This window comes from Lepus europaeus, chromosome 2 (assembly GCF_033115175.1).
Source record: "Lepus europaeus isolate LE1 chromosome 2, mLepTim1.pri, whole genome shotgun sequence".
Classification (NCBI taxonomy): domain Eukaryota; kingdom Metazoa; phylum Chordata; class Mammalia; order Lagomorpha; family Leporidae; genus Lepus; species Lepus europaeus.
The window spans coordinates 147,680,742-147,702,761 of NC_084828.1; the positions used below are offsets into that span (position 1 = coordinate 147,680,742).

Here is a 22,020-nt window from a genome sequence, read left to right on the forward strand (position 1 = left end):
GACTTGACCTGCCCCCATGCTGTGGCTGTGTCCCTTGGAGCTCAGATTCCGTGTCTGACTGAGTTGTTTTACCTCTGCATGCCTTAGTCTCTCCAGATGGAAAGACTGATCATAGAAACACCCTCTCGGGTCGGTGTGCTTTGAGGAGGAAAGGCATGCTGCTCCAGTAGCAGGCACAGGCTGTCAGCACTGTGTGTGGGAAATACAACCGAAGGACAGTGGCCAGGGCAGTGACAGAGTGGGGGAACCATTGGCTGCTGAGCTGCCCCCTGCCCAGAGGGGACACAGTCACAGGGGAACCCTAGTCCCCATACCCAGGGGTAGGTGACACACAAGGATTCAGGGGGCCGGATTCAATCAACGGTCACAGCCGGGTACCCGAACTGCCAGGCTCATCCACCAGCTGCTGCCAGAATGGACAGTGTAGCCCGGGGACTGAGAAACCCCCCAACAAGTCCACGGCCAAATGTAGTGAGAACAGACAAGGCTGAGGCTAAGAGAAAACCAGAAGCCTCAAGGAGGTGGAAGAGATGAGGCTTGTTTTATTTATTTTTTTAATTAAGGTTTATATATCAGGGCCAGAGCCATGGCATAGCAGGTAAAGCCGCCACCTGCAGTGCCAGCACCCCATATGGGCACCAGTTCGAGAACCGGCTGTTCCACTTCCAGTCCAGCTCCCTGCTATGGCCTGGGAAAGCAGTAAAAGATGGCCCAAGTCCTTTGGCCCCTGCACCCACATGGGAGACCAGGAAGAAGCTCCTGGCTCCTGGCTTTGGATCGGCGCAGCTCTGGCTGTTGTAGCCAACTGGGGAGTGAAATAGCAGATAGAAGACTCTCTCTGCCTCCCCTTCTCTCTCTGTGTAACTCTGACTTTCAAGTAAATAATAAAAATAAATTTTTTTAAAAAGATTCATTTGTTTAGTTTATTTGAAAAGCAGAGTTTCAGAGAAAGGGGGAGAGACAGAGCGAGAAAGAGGTCTTCCATCCTCCGGTTCACTCCCCAAATGGCTGCAATGGCCAGAGCTGGACCAGGCTAAAGCCAGGAGCCCAGAACCTCATCTGCATCTCCCATGGGGGTGCAGGAGCCCAAGCACTTGGGCCATCTTCTACTGCATTCCCAGGCGCATTAGCAGGGAGCTGGGTCAGAAGTGGAGCAGCGGGATTTACACCCGTGCTCCAGGATGGGATGCCAGCGCTGCAAGCGGTGGCCTTTACCCACTGTGCCAAGACGCCAGCCCCTTAATAAATATTTCTAAGTAATGAGGTACTCTGGGGAAATGTGGGACACCAGGAGAATCTTTGTCCCCAAGAAGCTCACAGCTGAGCTGGAGGAAAAGGCAACAATGCCACCACCCAGCTCAGCAAGGGCAGCTGCCTGCACCCAGGGCTCACTGCACCTGGCACGCTATACCCCTTCTCTGTGCTGTCATATAACTCTGTGAGGTGCACATTGCCACCTTCGGTGTGGCCAGAAGCCACTGAGAATCTGAGAGGTTAAGTAAGCCGTCTAAGGTAGCACAGCTCGTTTGAAGGATTGTCAGCGTCTTTGACCGCCTGGGCTGTGCACGCAGCCACCATGCATTTTGTCCTGGCTGTGGCCATAAAAACAGGAGCACACTGTGAGTGCTAGGAAAGAGTCCTGAGCCTCAGTTTATTCATCTGTAAAATGGAGACGGTGACTTCAAGTTTTCTGAGTGACAAGTGGTGATGTAGGTGGCTGGCCTGTCCCTGCAAGGCATGTTTTGACTGTTGTCATGGGGACCCAGAACAAGTAGTAAATGGCTTAAGCCATTCCTTAAAGTGTAGAAACAGCATCATGAACCAGGCAGTGCCGGCAGAGGGGGGACAGTGTGGGCAGGAGCCCAGAGGCCGGAGTCTGCAGCTGGCAGCGACAAAGCCAGAGACACTTGGGGCAGAGCAAACAGCCTGAAGCTCTCCATGACTCTGTGCTTCTCTCCTGCCTTTTGCAGCCTTGGGGAAGTTGGGGGTGGCTGCTGATTGTCCTTTCTCCCATCCAGGTCCTCCTCAACCCATGTGGTCTGGCCCCCGCTCAGTGTCCAGGTGGAAACACTCTTGCCAAGGCCCTTGGTCACTGAACCACCAAGGACCACCCTCAGCGTCCTGGACAGGATCCCGCCCCCTTTCTCTCTTTGCAACACTGCCCCTGGCCTCTAGCAGCGCTCCCCTTCCCTGACTTACACCCCTTCACTATCCAGGGCCCCAGGACACCCTTGTCACCCAGACATTCTCACTGGGAGAGTCCTCCCTCCCCAGGCTCAACGACCACCTCCAGTGGGATCCCCAGCACCCATGTCTAGCCCAGCATGCACCCTGAACGCTGCACCAGTGTGCACCCATGTGTCTGCTGGGCATCTTTACTTCCATATATTCCAGAGAGGGTGAGCCCCCAAAAAGCCCTGGGGGACCCACTGGCCTCCCCCAATAGCCGCTGCTCCTCTGTTCAGGGTGGACATCAAGAGATGTCCAGACACCGGAGCCAGGCCTGGGAGTCACTGCTGAAGTCTCCTCCCTGACACGTGTGGCCCAGCTCCCCCCAGCACTGCCCCAGCCCTTCTCTGCTTGGCACCAGCATCCCACTGCTGCAGAACAGGCCTCGCTCCTGGGGTTCCCCCTACAGATCACCTGGGCCTCTCTCACATGGTCCAGGGAGGGCCCCGTGACACAGCTGGTTCAGTCACCTTTAACAGCTTGCCAGTGTGCCCCTCGCCGCTGCCCCTCCCCCCGCCATTGCTCATGGTTGCACTGTCCTAGGCCTGGAACCTTGGGATTTACATTCCTTCAGTCCAGAGGGCCAGCCGGACAGTCAGCACCCCTCAAATGCCTTCCTGTGACCGGGAGTGAGTTAAGGCCCCTCTTCCATGCACTGATGTGTTTTCTTCTCGCTCCCTACCCTGAGACCAGAGAGCCTTTGAAGTCAGCAGCTGTTCTCCCTGTATGTGTGCATCTGTGTGTGCACGTGTGTGTGCAATATGTATGTATATGTGTGTGTCTGCGTGCATGTGTGCCTGCACAGGTATGTGTGTGTGTGTGTTCAGTGCTAGGAACTATTTGCTGAAATTGAAGGATGGACAGTGTTGAAGGCAGACCTGGTGTGCTCTTATAAGGAAGTGGGTTACTCTGTGTATAGACACTGGAAGATACAAATATTTTCTCTCTTTTTCCCTACTAGAATCCCAGTCTCGCTCAGGGTGCAGCCAGAGTGTGCACTCTATTTCTTGACATCCTTTGCAGAGGGAAGCTTTGCAACCCAATGTGGGCCCAAGACGTAAGGAAAAGCGGCTGCACATGATTTTCTTCCCCGATGTAAACACTGCTTCTTCCTGGTTCCTGTCTTCTACCTCTTCCCTGGAATTAGGAGAGGAGGCTGGAGGTGGCGTGTAGGGATGAGAGTCACATACCAAGAATTCTGAATGGGCCTAGGTCACATGCCACCCTGGCCTACCTATTTATGATTTCAGACACATAAATCTCACTTAAGTCACCTGTCCGAAGCCAGGAGCTTCCTCTAGGTCTACCCATGTGGGTGCAGGGGCCCAAGGACTTGGCCATCTTCTACTGCTTTCCCAGGCCACAGCAGAGAGCTGGATGGGAAGTGAAGCAGCCGGGACTTGAACCGGTGCCCATATGGGATGCTGGCACTGCAGGTGGCGGCTTTACCCGCTGTGCCACAGCGCCGGCCCCTTCAGTCTCCGGCTGGATCTGTGTTATAGTTAGCTGAGTTCCACTTGGAAGCATTTCCCAAACAGACTCTTCCTTTGGAGGTGATGCTGGCCCTGATCACAGTGGAGGGCAAGGTTAAGGCAGCTGGGTGAGGTGAGGGCTGCAGATTCCAATGCTCCCTGGGACTCTGCCAGAGCAAGCAGGAAGGTGCTGCAGCCATAGTGGCCCTGTGTGCCTGTGACCTTGGCCCAGGCCTTCTCCAGTCCCTGGTTGCTTGCACTTGTGAACTGGAGGACTTCTTGAACAACCCCGTGCTTCAGGTCAGGCTTGGGGTCAGCACAGCTGAGGTCAGGGCCCTACCCCACCACCTACCACACAGATGCACAGCTCACAGCCGTTGTGTAGGTGGGCTCTCTGGCATCTCGTCCATGGAGCCCGGCCCCCAACAGCACCTCTGACTGCATGGCTGATGCTGGACTGCAGGCACTGGTGCATGTGGGTGCTAGTGCCACGTCTGTTACACTCAGCACTCATGGTGACCCTGGGGTGGTAGATGTCCTAGGGTCCCGAGTTCTTGGAGCGGACAGACCGGCAACTTCACATGAGTGCCTCTTCCAAATCTGTGGCTTCTGCAGGCCCTGTTCCCATCCGCCACGCTCTGTGGGTGAGTGAGACCACCAGCTTCTGGATACGGCCTTGTCCTTGCTCCTGGGGCTGCAGGTGGAGAGGAGGAGCCCCTGGACACAGGCCAGGGGCAGAAAGGCACGACGCCCTGAGTAGAAGCAATGGCTTCCTGGAAGGACCAGCATTTTCTCCTGGAGGTGGGGTGGACTTGCAGAGGGCGACTCTGCAGGGGACCTGAGGAATTACGGGGCTGGAAAGCGCCTCCAGGACTGGATTCTTGCAGCAATGGCTTTTGGCAGAACCTTCTGGAAAAGCCTCACCTTCTTCCCCGTCACAATCCTGGTGGTAGAAACTCTCCGGGAGAAAAAGAATAAGAATAAATCTGCTCTTCACTCCCCCCCCCTGGGAAGGTCAGTGGGGTGCGTCGCGTTTGTCCAAGGGCTCCCCTCCCCCGCAGCCAAGCCAGACCAGACCAGCGTCGTCGCTGACACTCGACAGCGCCTGCAGTTTACCTTGGCCAGGGGCCAGGGAGTCCGGGCCCAGCCCCGGGCGGCCCCCACCTCTCCACCTTGTTACCCGCCCCCTCTGCTGTGCAAAGAGCAGTGCGAATATAAATCAGTCTTCAGCACAGAGCCTCGGAGCCATCACCGGAACTGTGAGCACAGGTTTGCGGGGCGAGTGCAAACAAGCCGAAGCCAGCTCCGTAAATCTCCCCAGGGCGTCGGGGCGCGGCGGCTCCCCACCGTGCTGGGACCCCGCTCTCTACGCGGTGCCTCCTCTTCCCGCGTCTGGAGGCCCCTTTGCTGCCCCGCCCCGTCTTCTTCCCCCCACCCCCCGACTCTCTCCAGCTCCCTCCCGCCCCGGCGCTCCGAGTCCCCTCCCTGGTCCGCCAGTCCCGGGGCGACCCCGCCCCTGCAGCCGCGGCCCCCCGCAGCCGCGGGGCCGCTCCCCGGGCCGCCGCCCCGCTCCTCCCCCGCCCCTCGGGGCAGGCGGGTCCTTCCCGGAGCGCGCAGTCCGCGGGTCGCGGCCCAGGTCGCTGGCGCGCGCTGCGGGCCGCCGCGTCACACCTGTCCGAGGGGTGGCCGCGGCGGGGGTGGGGGCGGGGGCTCAGGCCTGGGACACCGGCGGCGAGAGGGGAGGAGGGAGCGCGCGTTTCCTCGGCGGCGGCGGCGGCGGCGGCGGCCGCTTTATAAAAACTTCTGGGCGCGCACTCCCTCGCTCAGTCTGCGCGCCGCGCTCGCCGCCCGCCGGCCCAGCCCCTGCTCGCGGTAGCCCCGGGCCCTGCAGCCGCCGCTTCGGCCGGGACACCGAGGACGCCGCCCGCCACTATGGGGCTCCTGCCCGAGCCCGGCGCGCGCCGGGGCAGCGACGCCTCCGCTGGCCGAGCCGGCCGCTGTCCCCGCTCCGTCTTCGGCAACATTAAGGTGAGTGGAGTCGTCGGGGCGCCGCGGGATCCCGGGTCGCAACCCCGGGGTCTGGGCGCACGCTTGCGGGTGCGAGCGTTCACACGCCGTCGCCAGGGTCCGGAACGGGACCGAGTCCGAGTCCCGGCACCCGGGGAGGAAGCTGCGTGCTCTCGGGCTGAAACAGCGCACGGCGCATCCCGAGGAACCCCATGGCGTCTCCTGCGGGCAGTGGCTTGGAGGTGCGAAGGGTGGCACCGCATCGGGGACAGGCTGTGGTCCCTCCCAGACTGCGCGGGTCAGAGCCCACCTCGCCCTGGAATGGGTGGCCGAGGGACGTTTTCCCTCCTGGGCTGTGCCACCTGCCCGCCTCTCTGAGAGGCTGGAGAGACCGGCAACCAGCTTGCATGCTTGGACCAGCCTTCCTGATCTGCAGATGGCCCTTGGGTCCGCTCGGAGATGTGTACGCAGGTGCCTGCCCCGGGTTAGTTATGGGGAGCAGCAGGCAGAGAGGTGCTGGCCGTGGTGAGGATGGGGTGGGAAGTGCGTTTCCGCTCTCAGGAATGCAAGGGCCCCAGAACCGTTGAGTCCACACTCTGGCTGTTTTGTTGGTTCCTGAGGAGGAACCAGGCACAGGCACAGGCACAGGCACGGGTGATGTTGCTGGGTGAAGACGTGGGAGGCTGCAGGACTCTCACCAGAGCCCCCTTGGGCTTGTGGGGCACGGAGGTCATTGCCCACAATCGTGTGGTACCATGGAGCTGGGCAAAGCCTCCAGTGATGCAACCAGGGGATGCAAAGCCAGGAAGGAGATCTGTGTGGGCTGCTTCCGTGTGGGGGACTGAAGAGGGTCTGGAGGCCAGAGTGGGCCCCACCATGTACTTTCTCAGATTGTTCCTGGTGGCGGCGCTGGGCTCCCCACTCCTGCTTCTGCTGTCTCCCCACCCCACGGTAAATAAAGACCGAATGGAACTCACAGCTGAGTATACATCAGACAGCAATTTTAAGGTAGTTCAGAATCTTCACGCTTCTTAACGGTTTCAAGCATTGTAGAGAAGTTTCAGCAGACAGCTGTTGAAATGTGGGTATTTTTTTTTTAATTTTTTTTATTTTTGACAGGCAGAGTGGACAGTGAGAGAGAGACAGACAGAAAGGTCTTCCTTTTTGTCGTTGGTTCACCCTCCAATGGCCGCCGCGGTAGCGCGCTGTGGCCGGCGTACCGCGCTGATCCCATGGCAGGAGCCAGGTGCTAATCCTGGTCTCCCATGGGGTGCAGGGCCCAAGGACTTGGGCCATCCTCCACTGCACTCCCTGGCCACAGCAGAGAGCTGGCCTGGAAGAGGGGCAACCGTGACAGGATCGGTGCCCTGACCGGGACTAGAACCCGGTGTGCCAGCGCCGCAAGGTGGAGGATTAGCCTAGTGAGCTGCGGCGCCGGCCGAAATGTGGGTATTTTTAAGTTAGGAACTTAGTGGCAAGGGTTGAGGCAAAGGCTCGGGGGGAGGACTGAGAGCAAGAGACAGTCTCCCTCCGTTCTCACCAAGAAGGGGGTTCCAGAGCAGGTATCTGACGGTGAAGGGACGCTGGAGGAGGCTGGTCCCTTTGGGTGCCCCCACCCGAGTACCTAAAAATCAGTGCGTTTACGGCAGCATCTTTCATTGAATAGATAGATAGATAGATAGACAGATATAAATCATTTCTCACCGCTGATGATTTAACCGCACTGAGGTCGGAGGTGCCCAGCGCAGTGAAGAGCTGTTCTTAACTGTTAATAACCCGAGTTTCCTAGTCCTTACCTCGGTTGATCCGTAGTAATTCTAAGATGGGAGTTTGGAGATATCCGTACTTAGCCTCACTGAAACCAGGTACAAGTTGGTGTAGCCCCAGGCACAGCTGGGATCCAGAAATCCCGCCAGTTATGGTCACTGAAGCCTTTCCCTCCTGGGGCCACCCAGTCCCGGGGCATTGCTGTTGGAAGGGTGAGTTCCTCCTCCCAAGGAGTACCCTGCACCCTCCCAGCGTGCTATGTGCTGCACCGTCTTATGACAGGCGTGACCTGGTGACAACAGAGGACATCCAGCCAGAGGGTCTGTCATTTTCTAGGTTCCTGTTTGCTGGGGCAAACTAACCAAACCGTTTTGTTGCAAAGCCCCCCCCCCCCCCGTGTTGGTTTAAGGTGGGGAGAATGCGCTAGGAAGACTCAGGTCCACGTCCCACCAGCTGCTTTCTAACGGGGGCGGGTGGGCGGGGGGGAGTGCAGAGAGGAGTTTTTCACCTTTCCTGGGAAAGTGGGTAATAAGAGTGGTTCCACAAGGTGGGGCTTTGTTGGATGACACAGGATGAAGCTCAGGAGCAGAGCCTTGTGCACCACGCTGGTCTCTTTGGGGTTGGGCGCCGGTGCTGGGTCTGTTCTCATTTCTTTCTTCTTCCTTTCTTTCTTTCTTCCTTCCTTCCTTCCTTCCTTCCTTCCTTCCTTCTTTTTCTTCTACTTCTCTCTCTCTTTTTAAATTTATTTATTTATTTGAAAGACAGAGCTACAGAGAGGCAGAGAGAGAGAGAGAGACAGAGAGAGAGAGGTCTTTCATCTGCTGGTTCACTCCCCAGATGGCCGTAATAGCCAGAGCTGAGCCTATCCGAAGCCAGGAGCTTCTTCCAGGTCTCCCATGTGGGTGCAGGGGCCCAAGGACTTGGGACGTTGTCCATTGCTTTCCCAGGCATAGCAGAGAGCTGTGGATCTGTTCAACAAGTGTTCTGGCACATTCAAATACCCCACCCTTCCCATGAGCCGTAGTTACTAGTGCAGGAGAGCAATAGTTCACCCCAAAAGCAATGTGCAAAGGACAACAGGGGCAGCTAGCAGGAATTGAGCTGCGTGATGGTGTCGGGGATTTTCCTCGCATGCTGTCCTGTCTTCAGCCCTACCAGGTGGGTCCTGCCCTTGTCTCCACTGATGGGAAAGAAAAGAAGGCTTCGTGATGCCAATCTCATGTGTGTGGACACGCAAAAGACAGGTGGAGCAGAGAAGAAGTGCATAGGTGAGACTCTGGAACCAGAGGCCTTAACCACTCTGCCACCCTGCCCTCACCATCAGCGTGGTGTGGCTCCCATGGTGGGCTTGTTCCCCGGGGCCCTGGGGACACACCCGCACACCCTAGCTGGGACCTAGGGGAGCCGTCGTGGCTGCAGGGTGCTTGGCGCCACCTGAACTGCATGTGGAGAGCCTGCAAGTGTGGGGGCAGGGAGAGGGGTTGCCTGCCTCCTCTGGCAGCAATAAGCACAATTATATTTCATTTACAGGCTGCCTCTGTTGCCTGTGTTGTTCCGAGGCAGCAGGGGACCTGCCTGGCAGTCGCTGTGAGAGGGAGCAGGCCATCCCCCAGCACTAACTCTCAATGAAAACCAGGCCTGCCCCGCAGTTATGTGGGTGGAAGGTGTTGGTTGGAGGGAGCCCTTACCCTGGCAGCCACAGGGAGATCTGTTTCTCCTTAAAACTCAACCTTCCTTGAGGGCCAAACCGAGGTTATCTTATAGAAAGAGCGGTCGATTGGTCCCTGCTGTGCAAATGTCAGGAAATTTCCAGAGCCAGGGCCCAGGGGAGGGAGAGCATGGCCAGCCCACCAGCAGCGGGGCAGCCCAGTGGGGCAGGAAGTCTGGGGAAGAACTGGAAACGGCAGCTCTCCCAGCAGCACCTGAGGAGCCCCATGGACCTCTGACCTAGGAGAGCCAGTTCCGGGTCGTGGCCCATGGCCCCAGCTTCCTGAACCTCCAACCCTGGGGAGGCATCTTGGGCTTAACTTTTCCGTTTGCAGCCACCTGTTTGGTAGTCAGGAAAACATGCCTGTGCTGCAGGATTCCTCCGCCGCCCTCTTGCATGCAGAGGGGGCATTATTCGGGCCTTGGACTCCAGGGAGCAGCGCCTTGCCGTGTGTGTGTGTGTGTGTGTAGGGGAGAACCACAGCAACCCGTGATCAGGCATCACACAATCCTTCCCCCCCCCCCCCCCCCGGCTGGCACTCAGAGCCCCCTTGACCTCTCGTGCTCTCCTGGCCATGCTGACTGTTTCGATCCGTTTTGTGTCGTGATCACCAACTACCTGAAGCTGGGTGATTCTAAAGAAAAGAGGTTTAGGGAGCTCACGGGTCTGGAGGCTGAAAGTCCATGATGGGGCGGCCTCATCCGTTCAGCCTACGGCGAGGGCCTTCGGTCTGCATCCCAGCATGGAGGGGAAGCAGAAAGGGAAATGCAGAAGGGGTGTGTGTGCAAGCGAGGAAGCAAGGGCCAGCGGGCCGGGCGCACTCTTCTGCAACCATCGCTCTCACGGGAGCTAACCCAGTGCTGCCAGAACTGCCCGAACTCCTTCTGAAGGTGGTGCCCTTGTCCTAAGCCTTGACCACAGATCTCTCTGTGGTTGCCAGGGTAAATTAGCCGTAAGGGCTCCCTGCAATGACGTCGGAGCTATGACGCCATTACCTCACTTGCAGCACAGGGAGCTTCGACGCGCACCCAACCATCGCCACACCGTACCGACACGGAGCAGAAGGAGGGGGCACTTCAGATCGCTCCTTTCATCTCTTCCTGATCATGCTGCTTTGTTTGTGACAGTGGCTGCGTGTTTTTTCCATTCTGGGAGAAGCAGAACTGATACAACGATCTTGTTGAGGCCACACTGTGTGCAGAGGAATGCAGGGGATCAGTCCCCCAGCCTCAACCACACCCTCCCGCTTCGTTTCATCCTGTCCCATGGCTTGAACCTACTTCAACCTCCTTTCTGCCTTGGGAGGCCCTGGGCGTAGAGCACCCAAGAGCCAGGAGTGGTGGGATGGAGAAGGGGCCGTGGATGGACCCCTTAGAGCACCTTGTGTGAGTCTGGGCAGGTGTGGCCCCTGTTCCTATGTTGTGCTTGGCCGTTCTGCCCTTGGCTGCCCTTGAGAAGGGCCGTGAAGAAGCAGCCGCAGGAGTGGATGCTTGTGTGTCTCCCAGAGACTCAACACAGAAGAGTTGCCACTGCGGTACTTGGGGTCTCCCTTAGGGGGGCATCACAGGAGGATCAACTGAGTTCCCAGTGCTAGAAACAATTTGAGTTGATCTGAGTGTTTGAAGGGCTTTTTATTTTGGAACAACTATAGATTCATAGGAAAAGTAGCACTTAGAAGCACTGTGTAGACTCTGCCCAGTTTCTCCCAGTGGGTCCCTCTTACATAACTACAGGACAGTATCAAAAGCAGGAATCAACATTGCTATCAAGTATGTGTGTGGCTCTGGGGCCAGTGCCTGCAGTGCTAGCATCCTATATGGGCACCGGTTCGAGTCTCGGCTGCTCCACTTCCAATCCAGCTCTCTGCTGTGGCCTGGGGAAGCAGTGGAGGATGGCCCAAGTGCTTGGGCCCCTGCACCCACGTGGGAGACCAGGAAGAAGCATCTGGCTCCAGGCTTTGGATCAGTGCAGCTCTGGCCATTGTGGCCAATTGGGGAGTGAACCAGCGGATGGAGGACCTCTCTGTCTCTCTGACTCTCCTTCTCTGTATAACTCTGATTTTCAAATAATAATAATTTAAAAAGAGTATGCATGTGGCTCTATCACATGTGTAGCTTGTGTAACCACCACCCCACCTCTTCAAGGTAGAGCTGAGCCAACACTGCAGGGATTTCTCCTGTGCTAACACATTGACAGCCCTTCTCAACCGCCATCCGCCGCTCGGGCTCTCTGCTCCATCGCTGTCACTTTGCCGTTTGGGAAATATCCTATACATGGAATCACACGATATATTCCCTTTTCTGATTAGCCCAACGGTCCTGAGATCCATCCGAGCTAGTGGACTTATTAATCATTTGTACCTTTTCATGGCTGAGTAGTATTCCATCATGTGGCTGTACCAGAATTTGTTGAAATGGTTGCTTGCTAAAGGCCAGTTAGGCTGTTTGCACCTTGGGACTGTTACAAACACGTGTGCTGTGAATGACCATGTCCAGGCTTTTGTATGAATACACATTGTTGTTTCTGGGTGCCCATAGGATGCATATTGAAGCTTTTTAAGAAACCGACAGACTACTTTCAAGAGTTGGTGGTGGTTTTGCATTAGGGTTAGGGTTAGGGTTAGGGTTAGGGTTAGGGTTAGGGCTGCTCCAACAACATGTGAGAGGTGCATTTGCTTTGTCAGCGTTTGGTTTTGTCACTACTTTTTCTTTGAGTTACTCATGTAGATGTGTAGTGACAGCTCACCATGGTCTTAGTTTGCATTTTCCTAGTGGGTAATGGTATTGAACGTCTTCTCATGTGCCTTGCTGATATTTGTCTTTCTTCTCTGTTGAAATTTCTGCTCGTGTGTTTTGCCCGTTTTCTTTACCTCTGAGTTTTGGAAGTCCTGTGTGTAAGTCAGAGCCAAGCCCGTGGCTGTGTATGTGATCAGCAGACTGGTTCTTCTGATCCAAGGCTCATTTCTTCATCCTCTTGACAGGGTATTTTACAGAGGGAAAGTTTAATTTTGATGAATTCTACTTTTTCAGTTTTTAGTTTTTTTTGGGTCCTGCCTGAGAACTCCTCATGAGCCTTTGTCCCTAGTGCTTTATTTCTAAAGGTTTCCTAATTTTACGTTAACATTTGTGTTCTAGCCTGAATTCGCTTCCATGCAGGTGAGGTCTAGGCCAAGGCTGGAGCGCTCTGTGGCTGCCTGGCGGTTCTGCACCTGCTGCTGAGATGCCCCGGCTTCTGCTGCAGAATCACCTTTGCGCCTGGTCGGAACCAGTCAGCCGCACCGCTGGGTCTGGTCTGCGTTTCCGTGGCGCTGGCCTGTGCGGGAACGGCTCTGCCGTGACTACTGGAGCTCAGCGGGCTTACAGCTGGGTAGCAGCTTGGTTTTAGCCTGCACAGCTACGTTTCTCTGATGGATACCAAATGTTATCACCCGTTCAGTTTCCCTTCTATTTTGGCTTTTAGAGAGATTTAAGGGCAGATTTAAAGCTTGCTTTGGGAGCTGGATGGAAGCTCTTGTATTGATGGTTCTGGCCTTTCTTCTGGCCTCAGCTGAGTGGGGCGTCTTTTCCCCTGAGCCTGATTTGAAATCCACATTCCCGAATGTGTCCAGTGTTAATGTGAGCGAGCAGTGAGCCTCTCCATGTCAGGTGAGCTCACCCAAGGCTGCATTCCCCGGATGTGGGAAGCAGGAATTCCCCCCTGGTTGTCTCCTTTCCCAGCCCCCATCTTCCCGTGACACAGGTTCTCTTGCTGTCAGCGAGCATTAGGGCCTGAGTCTGGGGATCTCTGCAGTCCCTTTATCAGATATTCATCTCATGCCGTTACGTTGCTGATTGAGATGAGAGTAGGAGTAGGGCCAGTTGGGCCTGAGCTTTGCTGGGAGATCTGTTCTGAAACTTGGCAGGAAGCACCCAGCTGTGTTTGATCCATCCCCCGTCCATTGGTTTAGAGGACCTTGATTCCCTGGGTGTGCCTCATTGTTGGGATGGATTAAATTTGCCCAGGGGTGGGGAGTGAAACCAAGGTGAGAAGCCTCAGGCTTCAGTGCACCTGCACAGGGGTTGAAGGATGGGACGTCCTGCCCAGTGGGCAGCCCTCCCCATGCCCAGAACCTGCTTCTCCAGCTGCTCAGTTTGCAAGGTGGAAATGCTAAGAGACTCCTGGGGAAACACTGGGGGCTCCGGTGCAGCGTGGGGGCACCCGCTGGAAGCAGGATGTGAGGCTTCTGGGAACTGTCTCATCAGCACCCGAGGCTGTCCCCCAACCTCCAGAAATGTGGCAGACTAATAATCCTGTCTTAGAAATTTAGCGTGCATGACCTGGGAGTCCTGAAGACAAGTTCCACTTTGTTTGCGCTCTATCCCACCTGTTGGGAGACGCCAGGTGCAGAGGCTGGAGGGCCTCCATTAGGACATGGTTTTGGGCTTGTGTTTGCAAAGAGGCTTACTGCGGAATTCCAGGAGGGAGTGAACAGATTCCACACAGGGGTAGAACGAGGGGATGGGGGGTAGTGGCTAGGGTGTGGCCTGTGGTTTTGATACAGTCTTGTGTTGTATCTGAAAGCCAAATAAATTTTATATTTTTCTGCACATGCTATATATGTGTTTCCGAATGGTATGTCGTATTTCCTCCGAAATCTTGGAGGAACGCTGATGCTCCAGGCGGCTGTGCCGGGGCTCCCCCGTGTCTCCCAAATGTGCTCTCCCAGGTGGGGCAGACTGAGCTGGGAAACTTGGAAACACAAGACAGGCAGCATCCACGTTGGAACTAGTTTATCTGGTTAGTCCACCCTGCAGCTTGTTGGGCTCACAGGGAAGGGTACCTGGGCAGTTTAAGTGGGACAGGTGTGTGCAGTGTGGGTGTCAGGAGACTCCGGGACTGAGTCTTGTGGGCCACCCCTAGGGAAGGGCCTTGGTGCAGGGAAGGGGTTGGCGGCTTCTGCAGTCACTGCTCGAGCCCATGGGCTGCCAAGGAGACTGCAGGATAGGATGAGAGTGTTAAGTTTCTCAGACTGCTTGACAAGCCGTTCTACGCTCTGCCCCGGGCCCTTTTGGAAACTTCCAGCTTCCCCTGTGATTCACAGCGCCTTTGAGGGAAACTGGCTGGCAGCTGGGAGCTCTGCAAGCATTTATTGAGTGCCTGCTGTGTGAGGCCCTTTGCTCCGGGTTGCTGTTTGCACCTGAGTTTCCCAGACACAGTGGCCTGCGAGTGCTCTGGCCCCTGGCGTGACCGAGCGCCTCCATCTGCCCAGTGCTGAGCATGGTCCCAGCACACAGGACTTCTGGCTTCTAACCTGGAGAAGGGAAGCTCTGGGCCCACTGGGACAAGTTGGTCGCCCTACTGCCTTCCTTGCCGAGCATTTTACAGCAATGAAATTCAGCAAGGAGGGTTGGGTGCTGCTGGAAACAGAGGTAAACCTCGGGAATCCATGGGAGGAAGAAATGGGAGGTGCAGAGGGCAGGTGGGTGAGAGCCAGGAGGCCCGAGGCTGGGCTCCTGGGGAGCGGCAAGGCTTGCTTCTCCTTCTTGCTTATCCATGGAGGTTCTCCCTGCCCATCCCGTGCCCATTGCTGGTCATTTTGATATCTCACAAATGCTGATAAAACCAAAGATGGTGACTCCTGGTCTCTGAATTACTGAATTTCAGAATGGAGCGAGATGACAAAGTTCATCTGCTCAAAGACATTGCATTCCTCCACTTGCATGGCCCCAGTGATGGGGAGCTGGGTGCACTGCAGAGCAGACCCAGACCGTGCTGCAGCGTCGGCTCCCGGCTGGTGTCTGCAGTGGTGAGCCGAGACCTGTGTATCCCCAACTGGGCAAAGCTCACAGAAGCTGTCATCTCTGGTGGAAAGCAGGCTCTCCCTCCCAGAAGCCCCTCTAACCGCAGGCCACTAGGCAGGGCTGAGACAGAAAGCAGGCCTGGGTCACCATCCTCTAGGAGCCAAGCTGGGCTGTGAAGGTGGGCACCACTGGGTGTCATGTGTGGCCCCAGATCACAGAGGTTTCCTTGCTGGTTCTGGTCACTGCAGCGAACTTGGTCACCACTCACATGGGTGCCTCCTGCTTTGTGGCTGCTACAGGAAGGCAGCACAGGACAGGCAGAGACCTCCCCACCATGGAAACCCTGCCCTCCCAGGCCTTACACATTGGTGATGCCCTCGTCAGCTCTGTCTTCACCTGCCCCATGTTGCTAGAAGGAAATACCTGGGAATGGTAGGTTTTACAGAACAGGTGCATTTGCTTACAGTTCTGGAGGCACTAGGAGCATGGCGCTGGCAGCAGCAACTGGCCAGGGCCTCCTGGCACTGTGTGGCTGAAATGTGAGAGAGAGGGTCCGTGGTGATAGTGGAAGCAGGAGGGCAGCCCACGCCGGCTCTGTAACAACCTGCTGTGCGGGAGCTAACTCGCTAAAGCCCTTCGGAGGGCATCGTCACCATGGCCCACTGCCCCCAGCAGGCCCCACCTCCTAACAGTCACACCCTCAGTACCAAGCTCCTACACAAGGACTTCTGCAGACAGACCATGTCCCATCCACAGCAGGTTCCAAGGGCTGCTCCCACCCCAGCTCTCCCACTCCTCCTTCCCACCCTCTCCTGCCTGTGCTCCCACCCCCGCTCTCCCTTCCCCCTGACCTTGGGAGCTTTCCCAGAGTATCAAGGGCACATCTGAAGGAGCCCTGGACACACAACAGAGTCCATCCTTGAGCTGTCAGCTGGACAACAGCTTGTTGCAGGGGTAGAGAAGGGCTCTCTGGGAACCACATGGACTGAGGGCCCAGGAGGGAGCTCTCACAGGGGACATCTCTCCTCACAGTCAGAGGAATGTTCCTGTGGGTCCTGGCCTGGGCTCCAGGGCCGTGCACCACTTCTTCTTCTTCTCCCACCCGAGACCAGCAGTGCCAAGTTAATGAAGAACCAGTCCTGTCTCCTGAACAGGCTCTGCCTCTGGAACCTGTCCTTGACCTGGGCCATGAGCTCCCGGGGCTCTTGGTTGTCCATTTCATTTTCAGACCCCTCTTGCTCCTGGGACTCTGTCCTCCTGTGCTGCCAACACCTTCCTTGTTGCAGCTCAAGCCTCCTCCTTCGAAGAGCTGTCAGTGACCTGGGAGCGCATGGCCTCACTGAATTTCACAGATGAAAATGTATAAAATCTACAAGGACTGAGTACAATCATTGATTAACTCTATTTTGGTTGCCTTAAAAATTACAAAAATTCAGAATCCCTACCCTTGGCACCAAAGCCTTTTTTTTAAAAGCAGCAGTTATGATTTCCTGAGCTAGCATCACAGACACGGCGCATTTTATGAGGATACATATGTGTATGTATCCTCAAACAAAACACAAGGGGGTGTGAATGCAACTGTTTGGGGGTACCCATCATGCTGAAGATTTAGTGAAATAATACAGACAAGGCTGGAAACACTCTTTGACTAAGCCCCCTTGCTGTGCTGGGGATGCCTGTCATCCAAAATGTACAGCACAGGGCATTGAGGCCCATGGGACCTGCCCCATTACATAGAGCTGGAGCTGGGGCTCTGTGGGAAGACTGTGTCTTACAATTGTTTTCCTCTCTTGCACTTCACTGTAAATCCAGAACAATTGAGCCAGAGCTTTGCCACTTCCTTGCTTCATCCTAATAGATGCAGCTGAGTGGCTCATTTATATTTATTGTTGTATTTCCCCAAGGTACATTCGACACTGACTGTCCTGAAAGTATTCATTTCTTGGTTTCCTGTCTTGCTGTATAGTCTCCCGCTCCAACTGTGAACCTAGACCTGCACCCTGGCTGGATGGCATGTGAACATTTATACCTGGCGTGGGTATGGGGCAACCAAGGGGGCAGAAATGGAAACCTGGCCAGCGACACAGTGTTGTGTCATGAAGTCATCTGCCCAGAAACTTACAGTGAAGAGATAATTTGTGCATCTAACGATTAGAGCGTCAGTAAGTAAATGGGACATCCGTCTAGGGAATATCACTTACAAATGGTTTTTTAAACCCTGGGGAAGAGGCCATCTTCTCATGTTAAGTACAAGGAGGCAGAGGGACCAAAATAGGTAGAGATGATCTGAATTGGTAAAAGTCAGTGCATGCAGAGCAAGAAGACTCCAGGAGCTGAACGGTGCTGGTTCTCGCTGTATGGGAATCCTTCTTTGGGCATGTCTAGGGTTTGCATTTTTCTACTATAAACATGTCCTATATTTACACTGAGAAAAAACTGACAATTCACCAGCCCTGAAGTCTGTGGTGACGGCCCACCCTCCTGTGCCAGGAGCACTGGGACATCAGTGTGATGTGTGAAATGCAGTGGCTGCCTCCCGGCCCCAGAGCGTGGACCTGGATGTGGCTGGGACGGCAGCCAAGAGGATGAGGCCATCTCCAAGTCCATTTCCCGAAGGGCCGTCTCCGACTCCCCTGCATTTCGGCATCCACAATTATATCTGCGTCTCACGGCTCCCAAGGGATGGCGGCACAGTGAGATAACGGTACTTTAGGTTTCAAAGAGGGGCAAGATTGTGGAACATTTTCTTTTCTGGAAAGATGAGGAAGTGGTTCTGCCCAGGAAGCCCTCTCTGCTCTCCTGATGCCCACTCCCAGGGACTGGCTCAGAGCTCAGGAATCCAGCCCTAAGTGTTGGCCAAACATCTTAGAGAAACCAGTGTATCTGATCGGCTGCTCGCCCTGTAGGAAGAGTGGGCCCGAGGGCAAGGCGGTGAGGACAGAAGCTGGGGCTGGATCTTCAGACTGGAGATCTGGACCTGAGCCTGGGGTTCACACCTGGGAGGATGGGGGAGCAGCCACGGGTGGGCTCACCCAGTCATTTGGTGAGCCTTGATTGGGCACCCCCTATCTGCAAGGGAGCTTTCGGTCAGGATTGTAAACAGCAGGGCTTTTGAACCGGGGATGGCTGCCTGAGCTTCATTTACTCCTTCATTCATTGTTACTGGTCACTTACTATCCCCACTGGAGATGCTGTGATGATCCAGAGTGGGCTAGAGCCCTTGTGAGTAAGAGGGGCAGTGCCTGGATGCGCAGACAAATGCAAGGTACAAAGCATGTCATATGAGGGAGAGAGAAAGGCTGGTTTCTGTGAGAGACATCAGCAGAGTCTGAACTGGAGTCTGCTTAATACACATGGAGTCAGGAACTCTGAATTTTAACTAGTCACCTTCCTGGTTTTCGCATGGAAACCCTGTATGAAGGATGCAGCATGAAACAGACAAAGTCCCTCTTTCCAAAGGCAGTGCTAGATGGAGTAAGAAGGGCCATAAAGAGCTATAGTGGATTATGATTTCCATCGATGTGACTACTTCACAGAACATGGTATACCCTCACCCCCCTGCTATAAATTCCTAGAGATGCTCCATGAAACAGAATAGCACCAAAGATTTAAATGCGTGGCTGAGCTTTCAAAAGGAAAAGTGAAATCTTCAAGTGAGAGAAATGAACACCAGAACAATGAGGGTACCTGGGCACTCTGCAGCAGGAGACACGGGTGTGGATTGGATCAGTCAACAATCCTGGAAGCTGGACATTTGGTAGAGAGGTTAAGGTGCTGCTGGGGGCCAGAGCTGTGTTGTGATGCGAACAGCAGGCTAAGCCACTGCTTGAGACACTGGCATCCCATATGGGAGCAGTGGTTCGAGTCCCTGCTACTCCACTTCCCATCCAACTTCCTACTCACGTGCCTGGGATGGCAAAGGAAAATGATCTAAGTAGTTGGGTCCCTGCTGCCACCCATGTGGGAGACCAGGGTGGAGTTCCTGGCTCTTGGCTTCAACCTGGTCCAGACCTGGTTGTTCTGGCCCCCTGGGGAGTGAACTGGCAGATGGAAGATCTGTGTCTGTGTGTGCCCCCCTCTCTCTGTCACTCTGCATTTCAGATAAATAAATGAATAAATTTTTTTAAAGGGGGAGATTCTGCTTGGAACACCCACACCCCTTAATGGAGTTCCTGGATTCAAGTTCTGGATTTGCTGCTGATTCTTTCTTACTCCCGGTGTACACTCTGGGAGGCAGCAGGTGACAGCTCAAGTACTTGGGTCCTTGGAGACCCAGATAGAGTCCCCAGCTCCTGGCTTTGATCTGGCTGAACCCCTAGCTGCTGCAGGCAATTGAGGAATGAACCAACATATGGGAGATCTCTGTCTGTCTCCTCTGCCTTTCAAAACCCTCAAGGAGCTCCTAAGCAGAGACTGGGCTTTAGTCATCCCACAGGTACCAAAAACAGCAGGGCGAGGAGAAACTCAGACCCATTCATGGAGCTGGGCCCCTGGGGGAGAGGACACCTGAAAGCACTCCATCCACAAACCAAGGACAGCCCGCGGGTTCGTCTCTAACAGGACCTGGGGAAAGTGTCCCTGAAAATTAAGACCTCAAGACTGTGCCAGATGGAACCAGAAATTGAACTTACACTGTCTAATGGTGTGGTGATGTTTACCTCATGGCACAAAACTAACTCAGATTGAATCAAAGACCTAGATAGAAGACCTAAACTGAAACACTTTTAGAAGAGGGGGCTGGTGCTGTGGTGTAGTAGGCTAAGCCTACACCTGCAGCATCCCATATGGGCACCTGTTCACGTCTCAGCTGCTCGTCTTCCAATCCAGCTCTCTGCCATGGTCTGGGAAAGCAGTGGAAGATGGCCCAAGTGCTTGGGACTCTGCACCCATGTGGGAGACTTGGAAAAAAACTCCTGGCTTTGGATTGGTCCAGCTCTGGTTGTTGTGGCCATTTGGGGAGTAAACCAGAAGATGAAAGACCTTTCTCTCTGTCTCTCCCTCTTTCTTTTTTTATTTAATTAATTAATTTATTTATTGACAGGCAGAGTTAGACAATGAGAGAGAGAGACAGACAGACAGAGAGAAAGGTCTTCCTTTTCTGTTGGTTCACCCCCAAATGGCCACTACGGCCGGCGTACTGCGCCGATCCAAAGCCAGGAGCCAGGTGCTTCCTCCTGTCTCCCATTTGGGTGCAGGGCCCAAGCATTTGGGCCATCCTCCACTGCACTCCCGGGCCACAGCAGAGAGCCGGACTGAAAGAGGAGCAACCGGGACAGAATCCAGTGCCCCAGCCGGGACTAGAACCTGGGGTGCTGGCGCCGCAGGTAGAAGATTAGCCAAGTGAGCTTCGGCGCCAACCTGTCTCTCCCTCTTTCTGTAACTCTGCCTGTCAAATACATAAATAAACAAGTTTTGACAGAAAACTCTTAGAAGAAAACATAGGGGGAACTTTATGACCTTGAATTTGTCAAGGATTTCTTGGCACCAAAAGCACAGACAGTAAATGTTTAAATAGACAACTTGTATTACACCAACAGTAAAAACAAACAAACAAAAAACCTCTGTGCATCAAATGACATAATCAATAGAATGGAAAAGCAACCTACAGAATGGGGGAAGATATTTGCAGTCATAAATCTGATAAGGGATTAATATCTAGATTATCTAAAGAACTCTTATAACTCAACAACAGACAACCCTCTTAAAAATTGACAAGGGACTTGAATATACATTTCTCCCAAAACAATACATACATGGCCAACAAGACCATGGACATCCGTTCAGCATCGCTAATCATTAAGGAGCTGCAGTTCAAAACCACAGTGAGATACCCCTTCACGCCCAGTAGGATGGCTATTATAAAAACAAGAACGGAGTAACCAGTGTTGGCAAAGAAGTGACCAAGCTGCACACTACACAGGGAAGCGAAATGCTGCAGCCACGGTGAAAAGGAACATGACAGGTCCTCAGAAGACTGAAAATGCAAGTTGTATGACACAGCCGTTCTGCCTCTGCGTAAACATCCGAGAGAATTGGGAGCAGAGTCTCGGCATTCACAGCAGCGGGATTCTCAGTAGCCCAGAGAGGGAAGCGACTCAGGTGTCCTTCAGTGGCTGAATGGATGAAAACCCAGTGCAGACACACGGTGGGGAATTATGCAGTCTCAAAAGGGAAGGCAGTTCTGACGCCTGCTACAGAGGCGATGAACCTGAACAAGGTTACACTAATGGGACGAGCCGGACACAGAAAGACAAATCCTGAGTGGCTCCACTCACAGGAGGTCGCCCCAGCAGTCAGTCTGCTTCCCGGAGCGCCCTGTGACTCTTCCTGAATTGCACTCTGCCAGCCGCCACAGGTCCCTTGGCAGAGCCCAAGCCTATGCTGTGCTGTATGGACTTTAACCTCCAAACCTGCAGACTAAAGAAACCTTTTTTCTTTATACGTGAGCTGCCTCGGGTGTTTCATTATAGTCATGACCAACAGGATAAGACAGTGGCTAGTCATTAAGGCAGAAGACATGGATTGCATACCTTCCAAAGCAGAGGAGAGTAAGAGGGAAAATCAAGCCATGGAATGAAACAGGAGGAGGCTGGAAAAGCAGGGCAACTCCGCGGTAAATAGGAACACGCCTGCAGATGCCCTCCCCAGCCTAGACTCGTGTTTGATTGAATGAACAGGGACGGTAGCCCTGTCAGCTGGACACATGGAAGACAATGGCCTAGGATCACAGGGCGGTGACATTCAGGGCCTGCGAAGGACAAAATGAGGCAGCAGCAGGCAGAGGGCTTCCGGAGGGGTGAGCACCCCTGAGCAATAGGGAAGCCCACAAAGAGGGTTGTGGGGAGCCAGAGTCACTGATGGGGCTGAGTACCGACTGGGAGGCCTGCAGTGGGGCCTCGGAAAGTCCCACGGCCAAGGTCTGCCTCCCTCCCTGGCACCAGCTCTGCCGGAGCCTTGCCCACCTGACAGCAGCGTGGCCTCAGTGACTGGAAGCCTGTGCCTGTGCTGCCTACAGTCTGTGTTCCGTGGCCCATTGCGAAGGTCGCAGGCCCCTGGG

At 54.7% G+C, this 22,020-nt stretch overlaps 1 protein-coding gene across 1 annotated transcript in view; it reads left to right on the top strand.

Moving 5' to 3' along the window:
• Window positions 1-5,633: 5,633 nt before the first annotated feature.
• SLCO2A1 (solute carrier organic anion transporter family member 2A1) overlaps window positions 5,634-22,020 on the top strand; it is a 73,890-nt gene continuing 57,503 nt past the window's right edge. The window contains exon 1 of the mRNA XM_062178985.1: window positions 5,634-5,729. Coding sequence (XP_062034969.1) covers window positions 5,634-5,729 — 96 coding nt within the window. The remainder of the gene's footprint in view (window positions 5,730-22,020) is intronic.